Consider the following 23891-nt stretch of genomic DNA (forward strand, 5'->3'; position numbering starts at 1 on the left):
CACATGACAATACAGGCTAATTGTCAGAAATGAAAGAGACTGCTGTTTATCTTCCTATTTATTGGCTAAGTGTCTAATAAACTGGCTTTGTCCTTGGATTGGAGGTTCATAAGTATTCATGGTTAGGCACATCAGATGTAAATGTATTTCGGATGTCATTCAAAAAGTCTGAAGTCTGATTTATGTTCCCTTTTATACAAGGTGCTTTATTTCAAGCACACACCCACATCTCAACATTTGTGAGTTTGTGATCCTTGTTTTACTATAGTTTATGGTAATAGGGGTTAAGATTAAGAATCTGGGAGTGCGATGAAGTTCGTTTATTCCCAGGATATAAACACTCATATTGTTTTCCTTGTTCCCACAGGTCCCGTGGAGCATGTTCATCTCCGAGTTCCATTTGTTGCTATAAGAAATAAGGAGGTCAACATCAGTGCGGTTGTGTGGCCCAGTCAACTGGGGACCCTCACCTATTTCTGGTGGTTTGGCAATAGCACAAAGGTTCGGCCCTTTCTGATCCATGTCTGAGTAGATCTGTGCTGAATTCTTCTATCTTCCAGCATCCATGTTGACGTTGGGGACATCAGAGATGTGGGCAATAGGGAGTACTTCCTGAATCTATGAATCCACATAATTGAATATCACATACGTCTCTATACCAGATTCATTATTATAGTAGGGAAAGTTCAAACAATCCTGAGGAAGAAAGAGTACTCTGAGAAGCTATACAAACCTACTTCCATAATCAGTATTTCTAAAACTTCATTTGCTCTATTTTTTTTTAATCCTGGGCTCTCCACTCACTAGCTATGTAAAGGAAGCCACTTAGCATCTCTGAGATCCTGTGATTCCATCTGGAAATGTGAATTATATCTCTAAATACAGAGATGTGAAAATCAAATCAAATAATGCATGTAAAGAACCCTTCTCCAAGACCTACTAGATGTTCTATGAAGCCCAGGGTTTTCTTTAGGTTCTTTTTTAGACTGATGCTGCCACGCCTCTAAGAAGGGGACTACGAGGGCTAAACTCTGAACTTGGCACAGCCTCCCTACTCCCCGCAACTGGTGACAGTGATAGTTGTGTCAACAGTGACTACACTTGGATAATAGGAGCTGGGAGCAGTTAGGCTGAGGGTCTCTAAATGTAAGGGCTTCATGTTTTTCTCCATTCCTGATTTTGTCTACATTTTGCTTGGTCATTCTTGATGTGATTGGCATTAACCATCTTAGACCTTTCATTTTTAAAAAGTAAGAAAGATATCGTATCACACTTGGAAATGCTGGATATCTCAAGAAAGGGGAAGCAAATATTCAGTTCTATGTAGTAATTCCTTTAAAAAAGAAATGAACAATGATGGCTTTGTTTGTTTCGAGATGACCAAAAAGAACTTCAGTCCCTGCATGGTAAGAGTGGGAGATGATTCACCCTGCCCTTTTTTAGGGAGGCCGCATGACATTGTGATGAAAACATGGACCTTGGAGTCACAGTGCCAGTGCCAGCTGTGTGAGCTTGATGAGGTCACTTGACCTAAAATTTAATTCAGTCAGCGCAAATTGGAGAGAATAATGCCTATATCATCTTAATTGTTGTCAAAATTAAATAAGATGCTATGTATCTCCCTAGTACATGCTAGGTACTCACTAAATGGATGCTTTTTATAAAAACTTGGAGTTAGGATGGGTTGATAAAAGACAGACTTATGGACCCAAGGGACCCTTTTCTGTTTGCATTGTTCATGCTGTATACTTTCAAGTCAGTTTCTTAATATAGGTTGTGATGCTTTTGCATTTCTGTAAAGATTATTCACCAGGACAAGAGATACAGAAGTTAGTTATTAAGATCCCCATTTGGTACATTAGAGAAGTGAAGTTCCCTGCGTGAGATGAGCATCCCAAGGTCAAACATCTGGTTAATTGTGGAGCCAGGTCTCCTAACTCCCATCTACCATGCACCACCCCAGTCTCAGGATGCATTGGCTGCATCACTCTGTTTGTCTTCTAGAGGTTACAGACCCTAAAATCTTTCTTCAATCACCAGCAGGCATATATAGTGAAAGAGGAAAGAGAGAATCATTTGGGAGGAGAAAATTAGAAACAGAGGATTTTAAGTGCCTTTATCTGCTGAGAACTTTTGGCTGTCAGGCCAGGGAATTCTTTGCTGTTAGTGTTCATTTACCAGGTGATCTTTACTGAGGCTGCTGTGCTCAAGGAGAGAAGTTCTTCGCAGTTGTCAACACAGTGATTTACTCAGCAGCCCACAAGGAGCTGGAGACACAGTGTTTCTCTACAGCACCATTTTTCCCCTTTGAATATGTTTTTTTTTTCCTTTGAGTATTCTAAGACCTGAATTCTAAGGCTTTTACTAGTTACTTAATCTAGTCTAGTTAATCTAGACTAGTAGTTAATCTAATCTACTTAATGCAGTTACTTAATCTAGTTTCTTAAATTTTGGTAAATAAACACAGAAGTGGGCAAAGTGACTGGGGAGTCAGGTTTCTGTTTCTCTAATGATTATCTTTGCTTAAACAAATCGCCCGATCTAAATATCAGTGCTTTTTCTCTCTGTAGAGCAAGGATACTAATATCTAACCCACAGACATCACTGAGTTATTATTTGAAATATACATCTAGCTAATCTATATTATGACATATTAGGAGAAGGGAAATTTTAAATTACAGAATGGCATTACAGTTTTGTTTTGGTTTGGGTTGGTGGTAACCTGAGGTCTTCTTTGGTTAGGAATTTCCACCTATAAGCTTGAGCATGAAGTGCTTCACAAATGCCCAGAATTGAGCAGTTTTAAAATAATAAATCTGGGTTGCAGTCCAGAATCAGATTCTTCTTGGCTGTATGTGTATAGTCAATCATGCAATTTCTCTGAACCTCAGTTTTGGTCTTTGTAACATCAGAGTAATAATAGTAGTAACTATTAGTAACTAATAGTGAACAAGTAGTAACCAGTAATAATTAATATTAGTAACTTAGATGTACTTAGAATATATCTAATAGCCCTTGAAAATATCAGTCAGGGTGGTGCTTGTCATTTGCATCAACGGCATCTACATTTCAATGGTGTATCTGATTTGGTTTCCTAGATTTCTCTCCCCCACCTAAGAATGGTTATTTGGTCCAGGTGAAAGAGATATATTTTCAGTTTTGTTTTGTTTTGTTTTGTTTTGTTTTTGCTAGCACCATACCAGAAGCATATCAAGGGGGCCTCATCGCCCAATTGATCCAGTGAGCATTATATTTGACTGGCAAGTTAATGAGTGTCTTTGAATGTTTTGGTGAGGGCTCTGACTTGGTGCTATTTGGTTCCCATTAACTAGCAAACTGATCTGTAAAAAGAGATAATACTAATTTTTTTTAATGTTTATTTTTGAGAGAGAGAGAGAGAGCACGAGCAGGGGAGGGGCAGAGAAAGAGGGAGACACGGAATCCAAAGCATGCTCCAGGCTCTGAGCTGTCAGCACAGAGCCTGATGCGGGATTCAAACTCATGAACCATGAGATCATGGCCTGAGCTGAAGTCGGACACTTCACTGACTGAGCCACCCAGGCACCCCAGGAGCTAATACTAATTTCAGGCATTTATTTCTACTACAGCTTTGTAGGAGGCTGTTGATACATATCATTTTATTTAATCATTAGAACATTACTGATGGAGAAAATTATCCCATTTCTCAGAGAAAACACTTAGGCTAATAACCTTGTAAAGTAATGTTTTATGGGTGTGTGTGTGTGTGTGTGTGTGAGAGAGAGAGAGAGAGAGAGAGAGAGAGAGAGAGTTGTGACTGAGTGAATTATGCAAGTATACCCAGATGGTCGAATTAAATCAAGAATCAGTTCACCCCTGCCTTTATACCTAGCCCTTCACTCGGTGGTGTCAGGAATAGAGGAACACATACAACATTGTCCCTACCTTCAAGGAGATCAAAGTTCAAATGAGAAGGCATGATGAACACAGATGCAATGATTGGCGAGCCCATGTGATGTACAAGTAAATAGAAGAGAATAAACATTCCTCAAATCCAACAATAGTCTCATATACCTACAAACCTATCACAGGAGATGTGAAATTGCATCAGTAGCTCCATAGATCTTATTCAAGAGCCCATATTTTGTGCTAGATGTTTTGAGGAATACAAATCTGTGTAAATTCCATTTGTTATCTTTAAGAAGCGATCTTTTGGAGAATATGAAGGCATAGGTACTATAAGGGAAGGTGGTAGGGATGTAATATTATTGGCCCAGTCAAGCAGCCTAGGTGGTGATGGATGTACACCTTGTTGGTCATGGAGTGAGTCACGTATGAAGTTGGTCTTAACCTGGCATTGAAGAAACAGAATTGAGGCAGAGAAAGGGAAAGAGATTTGTATGGAAAAGTAAGGAATGGTTGTATTCTGTGTAGACTGATTCAGACAAAAGAGAGACAAGACACTGAAAGGTAGGGAAGATAGGTGACAGGTGGCTTTCAATGGTACAAATGGATGTTTTTTTGTTTTTTGTTTTTTGTCATAGAAATTCAGATTTATGATAGGATGACAGAAGATAGAATCAGATTCATGGACAGTGATACTTTTGATGAGCTTTTGATGTGTTTGTGTGTGTGTTGTGTGTTTGAGTGAATTTTTTCCCCTATGAATTTTCACATTAATTCCTTAGTCCTAACACCTGTATAGATGCTATTTTGCTGGTCTTTGTGTATATTTTAGGGTTTTTTTTTTTTACATAGGTCTAATCATAGTATATCCTCAATTATGTATTCTACCTTTTCAACTTCATATGATGAACACATTTTACATTTAACTATATAATCTGCTGAAGGTTTTAAGTAAGGCAGGCATAGTCATTGCATAGTCTTTCCAATTTGGGAATGGTAGCTTTTATAAAAGTATATATTTAAATTGTAGAGGTTTTATTATGTTCAATATTAACTTGACTTACAGCGTCTGGGAAACTGGTATAGGCTGCATCCAAAGGTTTCCCTGAAGCTCCTTGTTCCATTAGTCAAGTGGAAATGTCATAACTAAATAGTCACTCAGAGTTTTGTCAATATCTTTCTGGGCTCAGTGGATAATATGTGACCTGTCACACATGAGGGATTCTCTGTGGGCAGGGATGTATCCCACAACCCAGGCAGGAATGAGGTATTATTCCAAAGGGTCTCACTGTGGGCTGCCACTGCAGCTTGGACAAGGCACAGAGATAGAGAAGTCAATCGGCTGCCTGTTAGATTTGTAGGGCTCTGAAAGGCCAATTTGCTGGGATTAACAGAGGTCTGGCTTAATAAATGTGTCTGCTTGCCTAATAGATTTAGTAAATGAACCTTAAAATACTTGATTTAATTTAGCATTGCGCACTAGATATCGGTAGCCAACAAAGAATTCAGGAATCCTGCTGAGTGTTCCAGGTTTGCAAGGAAGGTGAAATCAGCCATGATGCCATATCAATTGATGAAAAACAAAAGCAATTTGGAAAACAAAATTAGCTCCTGCCTCTTCCCTAGTATGGAAGCTTGTGGTCTACCATCTGGGGACCAAGTGTTCCCATTCAGCACTATTTGCTGTGACTCAGAGCCCTGACTGGCTGGTAGGATAGCACACTCTCTCCCACCACAGATGGCATTCCCTTTGTCCTGCAGCCCTGCACCCTTGTTTGGCCCCTGGATCTCCTAGGGAAACAGCCAGATGGAGAGAAGATCAAATATTCAGGGACGAGAGGAATTTCACCACTCTCGAAAGAGGTGCCTTTGCCTGACAGATTGCAGCTACCCAAGTCTAAGGTTACAGGAGTGTGTAGAGAAAGGAAGGGGGCACAAATAGACCACTGACAGCTAAGGAAGATGACAAGGAAGTAGTGAACGTTTCATGAAGAGAACACTGTTAACGTAGAAAAATGCCTGGTGATGAGAGGTGGGAAGATGATAGCTGAGGGTAGAGAACCAAGATGGAGGACAATAGAATATAGCCACGATCAGAGAGTCATTCATGGAATCAGGAAAAGTAAAATCATATTGATTGTTCCTTTCATGTTTTCTCTCCCAACATCTTATTATGGAAAACTTCAAATATACACTAAAGTTGAAATAATTTTACAGTGAACATCCGTATACCCACCGGCTGTAGCTACCATTAACATTTACTATGCTTGTTTTATCACCTGTCTGTCTCTCTTTCTGTTCTGTCCATCCATCAATCGATCTTAATTTTTGACTTATTTCACAGACACCAATATACTTTGTCCTCGATGCTTAAGCTTGCAAGTCATTAACTAGAGTGCAGTATTTGCTTCCCCATGACAGTGTAAAATGTATCAATAATGAAATGCACAAATCTGAAGTGTGCACTTTCTAGGTTTTGAGAAACACATTCACATGTAACCCAGACTCCTGTCGAAATACATAGTATTACCATCACTCCAAAAAGTTCTCTCATTCCCTTTCTTAGTCAATACTCACCCCCAATCCCCAAAACCAACTGCTGCTTTGTTTTCCATCATAGATTAGATTTGCCTGTTCTAGAACTTCATCCATATGAATTCTTTTATGTAAGGTTTCTTTCTTATAGGTTTGGGATTTATCCAGGCTGTTGTATATATCAGTATTTTTTTCCATTATGTTCATTGTGTGAATACACTATGGTTTTTTTATTATTTTCCTATTGGGGAGTTCCTGGGATGTTTCCATCTTGGGGCTATTATGGATAAGCTTCCATGAACATTTTTGTTTATTTGTGGACATACGTTTTATTTTCTCTTGACTAAATTCTCAGGACTGAAATTGCTAAGTCATAAAACAGAAAATGGTACAATTACTTTGGAAAAATTGTTGCAGTTTCTTATAAAACTAAACTTTTTCCTAAGTTGTTGTGTCATTTCACAGCCCACCAAAAAATGTATGAGAGTTCCAGTGGTTCTGCATCCTTATTAATGTTTTATATTATCATTTTTAAAGAAAATTTAGCCATTCGGTTGGGTATGTCCAAAAAATATGACTAGGTAATGAAGCAGTTGAAAGTCTTCTAACAGATAAGATGGAATGGGTTGACCAGTAGGGACTAGAAAGTTTGCCAAAAGCCATTCATCAATCCTCTGTATTCTGATTGTTGAATAAGTTCTCACAGCTCTTCTGACCCAAAGCTTTCATTTAACAGATAAAGTACGAAGGCCCATAATGGGGACAAACTTTGCCCAAGGTAATTTATTACAACATTAATTTCATAAAGCCAGAGTTTCAAATCTTTGTTCTTCTTACACTAGAGATGGCAGTTCTGTGGTGTACATATTGTTATTCCATGGTCATGGCCAACACTGGTGTACTGAACCCAACTTGACTTCAGCTTCCTTCTCAACACAGGACACTAAACACCAACCATCTGCCCATGGGAGTTGACATACATCACAGAACCTACTTGCAACGGGTTGCAACCTACTTGCAACCTACTTGATTCACTGTTTTATTCAGAAGGCTGTACCTTTGTGTATATTGTTGCTGAGTCTTAATACTTGAACTCTGGGATCTGTCCTTAGTTAAAGGAAAGAGTGTATCTATTTCTACACTCACTTCTTTCATGTAGCAAACAAAAAAGAAAGTGTGTCACAAGCTTAGGACAATATCTCTAATCTTGCCCAACTCCACCTATCTGCCTGGCCATAAAATAATGGAGTTACAGAATTTTATTTTTATTTTATTTTATACTTTATTATTTTATTTTATTTTATTTTATTTTATTTTATTTTATTTTATTCTATTCTATTCTATTCTATTTTATTATTTTATTTTTTAAGTTTTAATTTAAATTCTAGTTAACTAACATACAGCAAAATATTAGTTTCAAGCATACAATTAAATAAATTGTTAATTTAAATTCCAGTTAGGTAACATACAGTGTAATATTACTTTCAAGTGTACAATACAGTGGCTCAACACCTCTGTGTGTTACTCGCTGCCATCACAACAACTGCACTCCTTAATCCCCATCACCTACTTAACCCACCACCACCTCCCTTCTGGTAAACCATCAATTGGTTCTCTGTAGTTAAGAGTCTGTGTCTTGGCATGCCTCTCTCTTTTGTCCCCCCTATGCTCATTTGTTTTGTTTCTTACATTCCACACATGAATGAAATCATATGTTATTTGTCATTCTCTGACTGACTTATTTTACTTAGCATAATACTTGTGGTGCAATGGTAGTCTGTCTGAGTCCAGAATTTTAAAGCAGAAGAAATCAAATTATGTTTCAGAAGCCCACTTGAAAATTGTGAGCTAGAAAGGAATTCCAGTCTTGCCGCAGAGACACTGCCTGAAAGCTGCATCTTTGAGCCTCTGCAGGGCTCTGACACACATATCTAGGCCATGTCTAGTTTAGTGTGCCTGAGTGTGCTGTGTAAGTGCTGACCCACACTCACACCCTTAAAGAGCTGCTCTGTGCATCCCCAACTGACTACATTCTTGATCTCCATCCCATTGTTGTCCTGACATACAGAGAGGAGAGGGAGTCTGCTCATCTGTGTTTGTGACCTCTCTTTAAGAGCTGCCTTACAGCAGCCTTCTCCTGTTATGTCTTATCTCATAAACAACAGGAACTTGGACAGGCACAGGCTTAAGATGACCACTGAATAATGACTCTTCAACCTCAGGATCTTCATTCTTCTCTTTGATAAGCACCTAATTATATCAAGATCCTAATTCTCAGGAAAATAATATAATTATTCTGTTTCTATCCTTGGGAAACTCCATATGTTATGAAAATAAAGAAGAAGAAAATAACTAAAATGGTCATAGATGTGTATGTTTATGTTTTCCAGCCTACTTAAAATGCTAGGAGTGCCTGGCAATGGAAAACACAGAATAAAACAAAAAGCCAATGATCTGACCATGCATCCAACTTACATATATATTCTACTATATGAGGGCGGTGTGCCAATGATGGAGATACAGAAGGATGGGGATACAGAAGTAAATAAAGTGTGATCACCTCCCTGAAAGGTCTTATAGTCCAGTGGCATATAGGAGAAAATGCAGTTGACACAGAATATTGGAGGAGAAGAGAAATAAATGATCTGTTCCCAGAGCCAGCTGGAATATGTTACTAATGTTGCTTCTACTTGGCCCCTGGAGAAGGACCAGAGTGATGTGCAAAATCCAGAGTGTCCAATCTTATCTTCATCTTTCAGGATTACATGTTACAGTCCATTTCAAGGATATTAGTACTCTTCCTGGATACAGGCTATAATCACAGTTTTTGGAAGCTATGAAAAGTCATTTTCTTTTTCCCTTTTTCAAGTGAGGATCCCTTGGGGATACACAAATACTATGCAGATTTGTGACAGTCTGAGATTTATAAGAAAGGAAGAAAATCTGATATTCCACAGAGGACTAAATGGGTATTCCTACTCTTGTCTTTTAGCCCCTCATCACCCTGGATAGCAGCATTTCCTTCACCTTCCTGGCGGAGGGAACCAACAGCATCACTGTCCAGGTGGCTGCTGGAAATGCCCTTATTCAGGACACAAAAGATATCGCTGTTCATGGTAAGCCCTAAAAATTGTTCAGTGATGCCCCCTCCTGCTCAACCAATCCTGTCTGCTCACCCTGATGGCAATCCCTGACTGCTTTGGAAATTCCCCAGGCTGGGAAAAAATTACATAGGTCAACAAGTTTTCCAAACACACTTTCTACCTTGTTCCTGAATAGACACTGAGGTTAAGAGAAACTGGCACAGAATGGCATAGAAAAGCCCTTATTACTCCCCTAGAAGTAACTGCATCACATCCTGACAGGGTTCTCATTAGACAAAGACATATCATAAGTGGAAGGGCACCAAGCTAGAAAGACTATCATAGAAGCATCTAGATCTGATGTCCTGCTAAAGTATCTACAACATGTATGCATCACCTACCATTTGTGGCCATGGGCACCAGTGATCTCAAAAGAGGAGTCATGGCCCCTGACCTTGCAGAACTCATAGATAAGTTACTGAGATTAACTACACATAACCAATTGGAAATTCTAGCATCTTTGGCTGCAAAGGCTCAAAAACAAGACTGAAGGCAGAGCTAGAAAGAAGAGTGGTAAATAGGGCTACCATGCTGTTCTCAATCCTGGAGAACCATTCCTAGCTATTGAATTTATTTTAATCACATTTTCTTCTAGTACCATCCCACAAAACCTCCCCCAGGCACCTAAAGACTATTACTATACCTGGGGTTTTCTAAAAGGTTGTACTAAGGTATGTGATCCTCTGACTCAGACCATATTTCTTCAGCCTCACTTCAGGTGGGTGCCTTTTCCTACATCTCTGCAAATTTGATACTCTGGCTCTCTCATCAGGCAGCTGGAAGCCTTTTTTTAAGCAAACATTGTTATTGAAGTGTACATTTTTTTAAATTTTTTATTTTAGAGAGAGAGAGAGAGAGAGCAAGTGTGAGCCAGGGAGAAGGGCAGAGGAAGGGAGAGAGAATTCCAAGGCTTCACACCCAGTACAGAGCCCAACACAGGGTTCAATCCCATGATCCTGGGATCATGACCTGAGCTGAAATCAAGAGTCAGATGCTCAACTGACAGAGCCACCCAGGTGCCTCTATTGAAGTGTAGATTTAATACAGAAGAGTACACAGATCATAAGTGTTTAGTTTCATGACTTACCACAACATAAACAGACCTCTGTATCCATCAGCCAAATCAAGAAACTGGACATAGCCCACACCCTACACACAGGGTTTCAATCTAATCCCCTGACAGTTTCTAGGAGGAAGGTCACAGGAAATGAGGGAGGGCAAGTGACAAGTTTCCATTCAAACAAGCACAGGTTGTAAATACTTTATCGTTGGCTCTACATGATACCGCCAATGGTAACAAATGCCTCCTTCTTCTGGAGTTTCATATTTGTCTTTCATTTCAGTTAAGACGCTAGGAACTCTTACCTGGTAGGAGCACAAATCCACTTCCAGTCACTAAGCTCCACCTTCTTTTCAGAAGCCAAGAAACACACTGATAAGAAGGAATTTTAGTTGAGGCCACGTAGAAGACTGGACCCTTTCCCTAAAGCACAGTGATCATGCCATCTGCTAATCCACCACCCCTCTCTCAGCCCCACTCACACACCCTCTCTCCTTGCAGAATACTTCCAGTCCCAACTGTTGTCCTTCTCTCCAAACCTGGATTACCACAACCCTGACATTCCTGAGTGGAGGCAAGATATTGGCAATGTCATCAAGAGAGCTCTGGTTAAAGTAAGTTGGTTTTATCTTTGCTTACGTGTTAGTGTATAAAGAAAAAAAAAAACAGAGTGTCTGGTCTAGAATAAATTTTCATGGGTTAAAACCACCATTCTACAGTTATATGAGAATTCTCTGTAAAAAGAGAGACAAGAATGAGGAGGGTAAAGCAAGGATGGAGGGAAGTGGGGACAGTGGAGGAGAGACACAGAGAGAGAGAGAGATGGGAACCAGTGTTTGAGGATGGGAATTGGCCCTGTCTGTATACCAAATTTTTTTAAGACAAGAGAGCTTGACCCCTTTAATGAACTAATGGATGGGGGCACTCATTGAATCTATACAGATATTATCATTCACTAGACTTGTTCTTTGCCCACCAAAGGGGTTTCTTAACCACATATGTGGACTCACAAGACTACCATTGGCTATACGTGACAATCAGAAGGCTACAAGCCAGAATAAAGAACATACCTTCAGGGTAATAGAGTTCTAGAGTTAACCCAAGGTCATACTGGCCTTAGAGAGCTTTGAAAGGGTTCTGTTAACCCTTTTCTCAGAACTAGGCACTAGAACATAATGATGAATACAACCTGGGTTTTCAAATGCAGAGATAAGTCTAACATGATTAGTTATATGGCAGAGGCACGGTCAGCATTACAAAAGAGCATGACGAAAAGTAGGATTCACTCTACCCAGACAAATGCAGGATTAGCACACTATTTGTGATTTGATAAATACTTGTGAGCTATTAGGATGGTCTTTGCAGGGAATACTTGAACTCTGTTTTAAAGAGCACATAATGGTTAACAGAGTTTGTGGTGTCTTTCAGGTAGAATGAACAGTATGTGCAGGCCATGGACTATTGAAAGAGTGGAGCATATTGGGGAAATGATAGAGTTTAGTGTAGCCAGTCTATAGGTTCTAAGGCAAGTATGACTAGACTTGAGCTAGAATGGTTAGGGCAGCTTGTGAAGCATCACAGAAGCTAAAAGGGTCTGACATACATCTGGTAGGCAGTGGGAACTGGATTTTCTTATTTAAGCAAAAAATACTGAGAATAGATTCATTTATATTCAGACCCTCATTTTGGTAACAGTGGAGAGGTTGGGCTGCTGAGGTAGGAAGTGAATAAGGTAGGGAATAAATTTCACAAAAGATGACCAGTTAAAAGAGTGCTATATTTCTCTAGACCAGAGATAACAAGATCTTGAAGAGGAAAGATTCAAAAGCCACTTAGGGAGTTGAACAGTAGAACTGGTGACTAATAGAATATAGTGTGAATGAGAGGGAGAGAGAAGCTTCTTGATTCCAAGAGGAGAGGGGTGATGGCCTTGCCCTTAGGCCATGTAGGAGAAACATGCTTGAGGAACGGTAATAGTATGATCTTGTATGTGAGTTTGGAGCACAAGGGGAGTTGAAACTATGGATCTGAAGGTCAAGTGCATGTTCCCCCTGAAGACAGAAATGTGGAGCAGTGACTGTGGAGGTGATTAGGCCCCCCAGGTGACTGGGATGCAGGGCAGACACGAATGCCAATGCTCCCCAAGGCAGAGGAGGACAATCTAGGGAAGGACCTGGAGAAGGAGCCAGAAGAAGAAGAAGAAGAAGAAGAAGAAGAAGAAGAAGAAGAAGAAGGGGGAGGGGGAGGGGGAGAGGGGAGGGGAAGAAGGAGAAAGAAGAAGAAGCAGGGGGAGGGGGAGGAGAAGGAAGAGGAGGAGGAGGAAGAGGAGGAGGAAGAAAAGAGAGTGATTTAAGAGAGCATTTCTATGGAGAGTTGTCTACCAGATGATCTTCATCTGAAATCTTTTTACAAAAACATTTTTCATAGAAAAGGATGAAAATGCCCCTAATCTTGTGTGCCTATTCACAGTAACATCCACAATTCTGTTGTATTTTATATGATTGTGTTTATTAAAAACATACTAACTTTTTAATAAATGACTTGGTAATTGCAATAATAATACTAGTAAATAATAATAATCAGACATGTTGGTTGATGCCTGGGTCTTAAACCTCAGGAGGATCTGTCCCTCAAGTGTCCCTTTGGATGGGATTAAGTGAATCTAGACAGATGGGTCCAGAGTCTCTCCAAGGTTGCTAATTGACTGATACCCCCTGAGACCACTATTCCCTGGGACAAAGGGTCAGCCCAGCCATTGGGTGATCCTCTGTGCTTTGCCCTCCAGAATGATCTCTGGAGACTTGCTTCCCCTGGCTGGTTAGTATGAGGCCTTCTTGCCCCATAGACTTGGGCACCAAGACTTTCAGCTACTTCGGGTCATGCATCCCAACAGGAAACCGAGATGTCTGGCCAGTTCCAAGGGATCCTCTGTGTCTGGTAGACTCTTCTGGTTTCTGATTGCTGCTTGTTAGTTCTCTGCAAGTTGGTGCTCTCACTTTTATCACGTCCCTGGGAATTAACTCCAATCTGTGAGCCTAGTCCCAAATAGGAATCAGAGCTGAGCAAATGGAATACAACCCCTCCACTTCTGTTCAGTCTAGCGACTGTTTATTGAGTCTGTACTCTGTGCAAACATCATCAGAACAGAGAGCTAACTACAAAGACTCCCAGGAACGTCTGGGTTAGCATTCGTAAGAACCTCTCAGGGAAAAGCTTATACCCGCCAGATATATTCATGTCACAGGTGAGATGATCTAAGTCCCTGAAACTTGGTAGACATGGTGTCTGGAAGTGTCGGCATGAGAGACTAACATGGAGGAGGTCGCTGCCACTGGATATAGTCAGGGGAGACTTCTTGGAGGAGGCAGGTATTTCTGACAAATCAAAAACTACCCTATTTGGATTGGCAGCAGAAGAGGAGGTGTTCTGGATAAAAGACCTTCAGGGGACACATAGGAAAGAATAACCATACTCTTTTCCAGGGTAGGGGGAGCTCAGAGTTTTGTTCTCTTCAGGAATTTGCCTCCAGAGAGGCACTTAATTTTAAGTTTTTATCAAAAAGTAATATAATCCTTTTATTAAACACTCAGGAATAAAAAAAGTTTCACTCACGATCTCAGCATCTTAACACAACTTTTAGTATTTTATTTTGCTTTTTTACTCCTATACATTTTTATTTTTATAGGGTTGTAACCAAAGAAATATAAGGAAATAGATCAGAATGCAGCTATCATAAGTGTTTTTCCATGTTGGCTGACTGTACTAATTATCATCGTAATGGTAAAATAATGTTCTGTTCGATGATTATACCATTATTTACTTATTTTTTTGAAAATTCGAGTTTTTCTCTATTTATTTGCTATTACAAATAATGTTTTTCTTCCTGTGTGTGGCTTTTTCTATGTTTTGGATCATTTCCTTAGGACAAACACTCCAAATTACAGTTACTAAATGAAGGGTCTGAATATTTTTATGGCCTTAAAGTAGTCTTTTGAAAAGCAAATCAGCAAAGTCAATTGATTTGTAGGGCTGGCAGCAACAAATGAGCGAGCCTCTTAAGCCTCCCTGACATTAGTGATTTTAACTTAAAAAAAAATCCTGCTTTTGTAAGTGAAATAGGGTTTCTTGGTTTTTTTTTTTATTTTTTATTTGCATTTCCCCACATTTGCTTGTAGCCTCTTATTCCTTGTTTGCATTGCATATCCATGTTTTTGCCAGAAGCTCTAGTCCTCTTAGTGCAGAAAAATGGAAAAGAGGGGAGGAGCTTTAGCCACTGTTCCCAGCAACCAATATTTTGAAAATCATCATAGTATTTGAGTTTCAGGATAAATGTATGTAAGAGCCAAAGGAGGTAGTGAAACTAATAATAGCACTTCTAAGGGGAAACAGAAAGAAAGCCTAGAGGAATATTGGAATGTGTGCCTAAAATGCTGTGTTTAAAAAACAAACGTAAGCCTTACACCCATGTGCACCCTGATCCTTGTGGTTGACTCGGGGAGGCCGGGTGCTCCCGGGCTCCACTCTGTGGTCTGAATGTCCCTGCAGGTAACCAGCGTCCCGGAAGACCAGATCCTAGTTGCCGTGTTCCCTGGTCTCCCCACTTCGGCAGAGCTCTTCATCCTTCCCCCCAAGAACTTGACGGAGAGGAGGAAAGGCAATGAAGAGGACCTGGAACAAGTAAGTGACAGAACACTTGGCCAGGACACTTGCCTGCCCCCCACAGTCTGAAGGCACACAGTGATCTTTCCAGCCACGAAGGGAGGGGAGCTTTCTCCCATAGGCCCAGCAGCCTGTGGGTCTGCACAGCCCCCTGGGCGGTGCCAGCAGCCAGCCTGGCCCAGAATTAGCACGAGTGCACAGACTGGAACATTCAGTGCACAAGAAGGGAAAGCGTCCCTGGCAGCACTCATTCCAACAGTTGGCATCCCTACAAACTTACTTGGGTCTCCCGCCCGGTGACCTGACCTGGGGGAGACACAGGAGGGGGAGGGAGGAATTTGAGTTTCCTTTTCTATTTCTAGGAAAATGTGCTTCTTGTCCTTAAACATCCCGGTCAACCTAAGTTCTGCTTCAGGAGAGAAAATGAACTGCTTCTAACCATGTTTCTTTGGTGAGAGATGGATTGCTTCATCTTGCCTTGACTAAGGCAGCAGCGTGTCCGAAGGGATGGTGATTTACTGTCCTCATCAAATGGGCGTGTGGCTCCTGTGATGGGCACACCGTTCTTGAAGTGAAGGGGCCGGTTTTCCCTCACTCACCTATTGCCCCCGCCTTCCTGTGATGCTAAGTCAGGAGAAGTAAATGAAAGTGACAGTAGGGGGCACCCGGGTGGCTCAGTGGGTTAAGCGTCCAACTCTTGGTTCCAGCTCAGGTCATCATTTGTGAGATCGAGCCCTAGGTCGGGCTCTGCACTGACAATGCGGAGCCTGCTTAAGATTCTCTCTCTGCTCCCCGCCCCGCTTATGCTCTCTCTCAAAAATAAATAATTTTTTTAAAGTAAGAATGGGCTTCTAAACATCAGCACAAATCATGCATTTGCTCCCACCTGAGGACATCTTCTCTGTCCCTATACTACTCACCTGGCCATCCCCTCCTCCATACGGCCATCCACAGTCATCCTCCAGCTGCACAGATACCAGCACAGTCCATTTCTCTGGAAAATGCAGCAGATCCTTGCCTTGTAGGGCTGCATAGCAAAGTTGGCCAGAAATAAATTCAGCTTCTCAAAGCATACATCACTTTTACAAGACCTCTTTATTCTGAAATAGCAAGTGGCATGTGTGAACTATATTTGGAAGCTACAATATCCATCCATTTAGATAAATAGGTAATTACGGTGATGAATAGCAGCTGTGATATTAAGGCGCGTACAGCCAGATAAGAGTTAGGGACAACAGCCCAAGTCGGCCTCGGCTTTCATGTGGGAATTACAGAGTGATTAAATCGATGTTATATGTTCTGAGACTTGCTAGGGAAAAGTAAAGAGGAAAAATTATCCCATAAAAAGAAGGCAGCTTCTGCTTTGATGTCTGCCTTCAATTGTCTCCAAAAGAAAAAAAAAATAGAGGAATGGGCTGGGGACATATATGCCTGCTTTAGTCCTGGCAGGGGTGTCTCTGCCCTGTGTGTGTTACTTCATTAGATTAAAGAACTAATAATGGGTTGATGTTCTTTCATTGTAAACCATAATAGGTTGTGCTATGGTGAATTAGAAAGGCATGGATGAAAAAGCACCGAACCAGGAATTGAATGAGATATCCATGTCTGTTATCAACTGTAATTCACTAAGTAACTCTGGACATACTCTCTCTGTCTCACTCTCCTCTCCAGCCCAAGCGAATACCACCAACTACTTCCCTGGGCACAGAGGGCTCCCAAGGGCCGTGAGAACCAAATTGATGAAAATGTCCCAATATCCTGTCTTCTGATTGAACGTGGTCACTGTTTGCTTATTGACCCTGGTTTCTTACTCCACGAGGAAGCGTTATTTCATTTCATGTCTTCCTGTGAAACTCTCTCTCTCTCTCTCTCTCTCTCTCTCTTTCAGATTGTAGAGATGATGTTTAATGCTCTAAACCAAAACTTGGTTCAGTTTGAGCTGAAGCCAGGGGTTCAAGTCATTGTGTATGTTACGCAACTGACATTAGGTGAGTGCCTGCTGGAATCCAGGGGGAAATGGGAAGAAAAGGGAGGAGATAATTAGCAGACACTTCTCCACAAATCCTTGACAATAGCTTTGAGGGCAGGGCTCTTTTGTGTAGTGATGGTTACAAGAAAGATTAATCACATCTTTCTTGGGGCTTCCTGTCAAGGTGGAAAGAAGACTTCATTAGAAGTGGCTTTGCTAACCCTGTATGACCTTGGGGAATACCTACAATGTTCTTAGGCTTTGACTTGGTTGGTTGGTTGGTTGATTGATTTTTAATCTGCCATGGTCAAAATTATTATATATAGTCTTCAAGGTTTCTTAATTTCTGTGATTCTCAAATTCCATGAATCTTGGTTGGGAGGTCAGATCAGGTAATGTAAAAAAAAAAAAACCCTTTGATTTACATCTGGTAAGTCTAAGTTGATACAGAGACAGGCTCTAGTGACTGATTTGTAAAAGAAATTTGAAAAGGCATGTCCCATTGGGCATCCACTACTGGCTCTCTGGGAGAGCCTATTATAGCTCTTATTAATATAAGACTTTGCAGATGTGGAAGTTCCAGATGTGCCCACTCTGCAGTGTTTTAGCAAAAGGAGTGTAGAGGAGGGGAATGAAACACTGCATCAGTATTCAATTGAAGGTTCCCGATGGGCCACCCATCATTATGTCAACAGGCACTCAGGCTAAGAGAAAGGACATTCAAACCCTCCTTCTACTCCCCTTAGCTAGACACACATTGCTCACCTGATACCAAGAACAGTAAATGTCCCCAGGCAGAGTAGAAGAGTTGACTTGTCCCAAGAAGCTGTGATTGAGGATACTATTTTCATCATGGAAGCCAAGCGTCCCATGCCCGGATAGCACGCAGGGCAGGGCAGTTGGAGATTGGATATGAGGATGAACATCAGCTGGCCTCCTTTCTCCAGTGGGATCTCCCTCCATGTGGTAGTTTCCAAGTGAGCCATCTTCTTTTTCCTCCTAGCTCCATTGGTGGACTCCAGTGCTGGGCACAGCAGCTCAGCCATGCTTATGCTCTTGTCAGTGGTGTTTGTCGGCCTGGCTGTATTTTTGATCTACAAGTTTAAAAGGTATGTTCCACTGTCACTCAGTTTTGATACTGGGGCTAGATTCATGGGGTCTGGTTCTTCCTATAACCAGAGTTCCTACACTAATCCTAAATATGTGAAATTGATTCTCTTTGAAGTTTTGTTTGGCACTGGGGGACAGCAGGAATGGTGGAGGGTCCAGGAAGGAATAAATGGGTTTAAGAATCTGAACTCTATCCAATTTATAGATATATAGAGTTAGGAAGGTAAGGGGTAGCCTATGAAATCAATTCTTTTTTTCTCTTCAAGAGAAGTGGAAAGATTTTTCAGACCTCACCTAAATTTCTTAAGTAAAGTCTTGGATATTCAGATATTTTCTGCCTCTTAACACCCATTGAGGGTGATTAAGCGGACAAAATGCAGCAGAAATCTGGTGCACACATGGACACACACACACATGCATGCACGCACACACACACATGCTTTCTTACCTTGTGTTGCAGCCGCCTGGTCTTTCTGTGTAAATTTGCATGCTAAAAATATTCAACCTTTACCCCTCTCCCTCTTTTTCCTGTTTCTGAAGGGCAATTGATCAGGCAAACCAAACTTCACATGTATTCAGATATTACTTTTGAAGGCCACAGGAGAGGTGACATAACAGGATACTTATTAAAACATGAACTTGAAATCAATAATGCTGTACCATTATTTGAATAGTATAATACTTCTACCAAGAGGTGTCCTGGTTAAGAGCATGAACTCTGAAAATCAGACAGACCCAAGTTTTACTTAGTATTTGTAGCCTTGAGCAATTGGATTTGCCTCCCTAAGCCTTAGTCTCTTTATCTGTAAAGTGGAGAAAACAATGATACTTAATAGGCTTGCTCTACAGTTGAAATGTAATAATATCGATAGCTGGTACATACTAAATAATCAAAAATGCTAACCTATGATAGATAGCAGATAACATGCCTTCCAAAGGTCCCTTCTGTGTCACCAACTGGTGCATGGTCGGCTTGCAAAAGATTGTATCAGTGGCATAGAGAAGTGCTTCATAGAAATACTGGTTAAAGTGAAAACATCATTAATTATTCTGAAAGCAAAATTTAGTCCTGAGAGTCTTCCTGGGCTCTGAAGGTAATGCTTTTAGATTTTGAAAGAAATCAGCTGGAAAGGTGTTTGGCTCCACCCTTTCCCCCAACCCTTAGCTGCTCTCTAGTGGATTCCTCAGGCTTAAAAACACCAGTTTTACTCAGTACACATCTCAGCAGGAATCCTTCAACACTGTCCTCCTTCTGAAGGAGGTTTACCTTCCTACCCAATTAATAGACCAGTATGTCCTCTTGGATCAAGACATGTCAACCCACCTGCCCGTGTTTCCTTTGAAGAGGGGCACAAACCTTCATATCACAAGTAAAGAGTGGGGTAACTGGGTGGCTCAGTCGGTTAAGCGTCCGACTTCGGCTTAGGTCAAGATCCCGCAGTTCGTGAGTTCAAGCCCCGTGTTGGGCTCTGTGCTGACAGCTCAGAGCCTGGAGCCTGCTTGGATTCTGTGTCTCCCTCTCTCTCTGCCCCTCCCCTGCTCACTCTCTGTCTCTCTCTCTCTCTCTCAACGATAAACATAATAAAATTTGAAAAGGAACAAGTAGAGAGCAAAGATTCCATATAGAAACAGACTAGTCAGGGAAACACCCATTTGTGGATGTACTTCACTTACATGCAAAGCCCACTTTTATTCATCCAAGGATTTGATTATGGGGAAGCCTGATGTTTGCTAGAGCTGGAAGATCAACTAAACCAAATTTATCACCATCTGGCTTCTAGAGCTCCATGCTTGCTGAGGACAAGGGCCAGGTGGAAGTCCTGCAAAACGTATTTGTGTCAGGCATCTCCAAACTAAGGCAAGACATCTCATGACTTAGGAAGTTTTCTGTTCTCTTATAAATTCTACTAAACTCCCTAGACAGTCAGCTTATTAAAGTAGGCATCTCTAAATGTGTACATTAGAATTCTTGAATCTCTGCCAGGTAATGACATCTCTGAATTACTCTACCTCTATAGTCCCCAAATATCAGCCAACTCTTTCTGTGTCCCTGACAGTGAATCATGTACCTAAAGCTACAGGAAGCAAATACCACTCAAACTGGATAAGCAGTAGAGTCAGTTAAGGTAACCAATCATCAGTTATCTTTTCTTTTCTAGCTACCTTTTCTGGAAGTTTGTTTCCCAATGCTCTAGCTCTTTGGCTGAGGGCCTGTTGGATTTTCTTTTATTTCTTTGGTCTCTTTTTCCCTCCACATCACCTGGAACTCCAGTGATGGCTGTATGGGAGGTGGCTGGCTTCCTATCAAGTAAAGGCCAGGTTCTTACCCGTTATTCCCAGAGGCTCCTTTGTTTCTTTAATTACTGTCCAATAGAACTTTTGGTATTAATGATTTAAATGCACCGTAACCTGTACTGTCCAATATGGTAACCACTAGTATGACTGAGAAACTGAACTTTAAATTTTATTTAACTTTGATTAATTTAAACTTAAGTGTCTGCACCTGGTTTGCAAACATTGAGCACATCTAGAGAAAGGGCAGTTCTGTTTCTGTTTCCAGATCACTGGCCATGCTGAGTTTTCAGACACAAAACTTTCTCTGTGTAATCATCAGCATTAGCTCACCAAACCACCTTTTCATTCCACAGACATTTACTGAGGGTTCACTGTGTGCCAGGCAGTGAAAACAATCTCAGTGTCCCAAGTGGTCACTTACCAGGGGCAGGAGAAGACAGCTACCATCAGCCTCAAGCTTCCTTTAAATAAATAGCACCCTGTTTCTCACATATGATCTTATTCTTGGGTAGCTGTTTTCTGAAGTTTTAGACAATGTTTTAGACAGTAATTAGAAATCGTTATTGGGGCGCCTGGGTGGCGCAGTCGGTTAAGCGTCCGACTTCAGCCAGGTCACGATCTCGCGGTCTGTGAGTTCGAGCCCCGCGTCAGGCTCTGGGCTGATGGCTCGGAGCCTGGAGCCTGTTTCCGATTCTGTGTCTCCCTCTCTCTCTGCCCCTCCCCTGTTCATGCTCTGTCTCTCTCTGTCCCAAAAATAAATAAAAAACGTTGAAAAAAAAAAAAATTTAAAAAAAAGAAATCATTATGACCTGGCTTTTATTTTCTGAAAATTCTGCCTAACAAGACTTTCTTTCTATATGGTAAATCTGTTTTTTGTTTTTGTTTTTTTTTTCTGGTTATCCAAGAATACTTTTGAGCTTCTCCCACAGGCTCCTAACACTTACAGTTGGAGCAAACAAAAACTGAAATTTTTATGGGTGACTTGGGTTGATCCATCGTCCTTCTCTTATTAAAACCTATATGAGGGGCGCCTGGGTGGCTCAGTCGGTTAAGCGTCCGACTTCGGCTCAGGTCGTGATCTCGCGGTCTGTGAGTTCAAGCCCTGTGTCGGGCTCTGTGCTGACAGCTCAGAGCCTGGAGCCTGTTTCGGATTCTGTGTCTCCCTCTCTCTGACCCTCCCCCATTCATGCTCTGTCTCTCTCTGTCTCAAAAATAAGTAAACGTTAAAAAAAATTAAAAAAAAAAAAACTATATGAATGTGGAGGCGAAGACATGCCCCAAAATCTCTTTATTGTTAACCTTTTTTACCTGCAAAAATGGGCCTTAGTCTGATATTCTCAACAGTCCTTGAAGCACACGTGTTAAGAAATGAAAAACAATATGACAATTTTTAAAAATTTTTTCTATGTTTATTTATTATTGAGAGACAGAGAGACACAGAGCATGAGCAGGGGACGGTTAGAGAGAGGGGGGAGACACGGAATCCGAAATAGGATCCAGGCTCTGAGCTGTCAGCACAGAGCCCACCGCGGGGCTCGAACTCACAAACTGTGAGATCATGACCTGAGCTGAAATTGGTCGCCCAACTGACTGAGCCACCCAGGCACCCCTGACAGTTTTTTTTTAAATGTGCCCATTATGACATAAAATTCTTTCCACCCGTCTGTTGAAAATGTTGAAAAAAATCTTCCTGTTGTTTAGAGATTGCAAGAAAGTGAATATTCTTTATAAGGGAAAATTTTTCCAAATCCTCGCTGGTATCACTAGGAATGCAGGAAAAGGGGAGGCAGTGAACTCTGGCTGCAGCTCTGAAGTCCGCAAACTTGTGTGATGAGGAATAGTGTGACCGCCTCCAGCACCTAATAAATATTACAGTTGATCCCAGCGTTCATGAGTAATATGTACTTTTATGATTAGAAGAAATCTAAGTTGTTAGGCTGCATGTCTATTTAGATAAGAAGAAAGTAAGGGCCAGAATGAATTTTTAATTATACGTATTTAGAGAGCCTGTGGTTTGCTGCCTCACATAGAATCTATTTATTTCAGGTTCTTGTAAATTATGTTAAGCTGGGTTAGACCAGTAGGAATCACAAGGACACCTCTCTTAATGTATGTAAAACAACCATGGAGGAAATGAGAATTGAATGAAAAGGAATGGTAGAAACCACCCATGTTTCATCCCCATTTTTGGATCTTTTCTAACAAATTAGCTACAAGTAAATCTTATTAAATGCCCACACTCTACCTCATTGGGGTTGGAGTGGGGAAGGGAATACAGAAGCTTGAAAATACCGCTGCTTGGTACCAGGGCAACAGAGTGATTCTCCTTTAGAAAGGCACAGAACATTCTAGATTGGGATGGGCACCGATGCCTTAAGTTTTAATAATATCATTGCCAGGGATCAGCTTCGTGAAATGTCTGGACTTTAATCCAATCTCCCTGTCATCCAATGGGTTATGAGGGGTCTCTTCTAGATATAATGTTCCAAGGTAAAAATGTGGTCTTTTTGTTTGAGAACATAATATATGAAGGTAGAAAGAGCACATGCTTTGAGGTCATCTGTTCATTCCTTTAACAAATACTTCCTGAAGATAAACCATGTGCCAAGCACTGTGCTAAGTTGTGTGTGTAGCCGTGAAGACAGAGAACATAGACTCAGAATGCTTTTTAGGGACTTTTAGGCAATGGAGACAAAGACAGAAAACGAGTTGGCAAAGTTGACTATTCCACCACCCTAAACCCAGGACCCTATCCATTTCTTTCATAAACACTATCCCATAATTACATCCTTTTAACAGGAGAGGTTGGGTGGTCAGGAGAGGCCTCTCAGAGCCAAGTTCTGAAGGGCAGAAAGGACACACCATCATGAGAAGAATAGAAGGAGAAGTGTTCTAGAGGGAACAGCTGGTTCAAAGTGCCCACGGTGGGGACAAGTTTGATGTCCTAGATTCTTACACCTCACAGTTTGGGGCTCAGAGCAGCAGCCTCAGAATCTCCTGGGAGCTTGGCAGAAATGCAGAATTTCACCCCATCGCGTACAGACCTATAGAGTCACAAATGCATTTTAGCAAGAACTCGGGTGATAAAAAGTACATTAAAGTTGGAGAAGCCCTGGCTTAGAGGAATTCAGAGGAGGCCACAGGACTGGAACACAGTGGGTCAGGGGATAATGGAGATGGGTCAGGAAATGAATCCAAGAAGATTTCAATCTGAACCAGCCGCTCTTTCAACCTC

The 23891-nt window shown here is 41.2% G+C and overlaps 1 protein-coding gene across 9 annotated transcripts in view; it reads left to right on the forward strand.

The window, feature by feature from the left end:
- The window catches only part of SORCS3 (sortilin related VPS10 domain containing receptor 3), a 590282-nt gene that overhangs the window by 563935 nt on the left and 2456 nt on the right, over positions 1 to 23891 (forward strand). For 7 of the 9 annotated variants that reach the window (XM_042908251.1, XM_042908252.1, XM_042908255.1 and 4 more), the window contains 6 exons: positions 368 to 501; positions 9413 to 9536; positions 11125 to 11237; positions 15169 to 15300; positions 17171 to 17270; positions 18255 to 18360. In XM_042908251.1, the coding sequence (XP_042764185.1) occupies positions 368 to 501; positions 9413 to 9536; positions 11125 to 11237; positions 15169 to 15300; positions 17171 to 17270; positions 18255 to 18360 (709 nt within the window). Of the gene's footprint in view, positions 1 to 367; positions 502 to 9412; positions 9537 to 11124; positions 11238 to 15168; positions 15301 to 15644; positions 15842 to 17170; positions 17271 to 18254; positions 18361 to 23891 lie in introns of those variants that run through there. The other 2 variants (XM_042908259.1, XM_042908258.1) reach the window with 2 other exon arrangements.

Source organism: Panthera leo, chromosome D2, assembly GCF_018350215.1.
Source record: "Panthera leo isolate Ple1 chromosome D2, P.leo_Ple1_pat1.1, whole genome shotgun sequence".
Taxonomy (NCBI): domain Eukaryota; kingdom Metazoa; phylum Chordata; class Mammalia; order Carnivora; family Felidae; genus Panthera; species Panthera leo.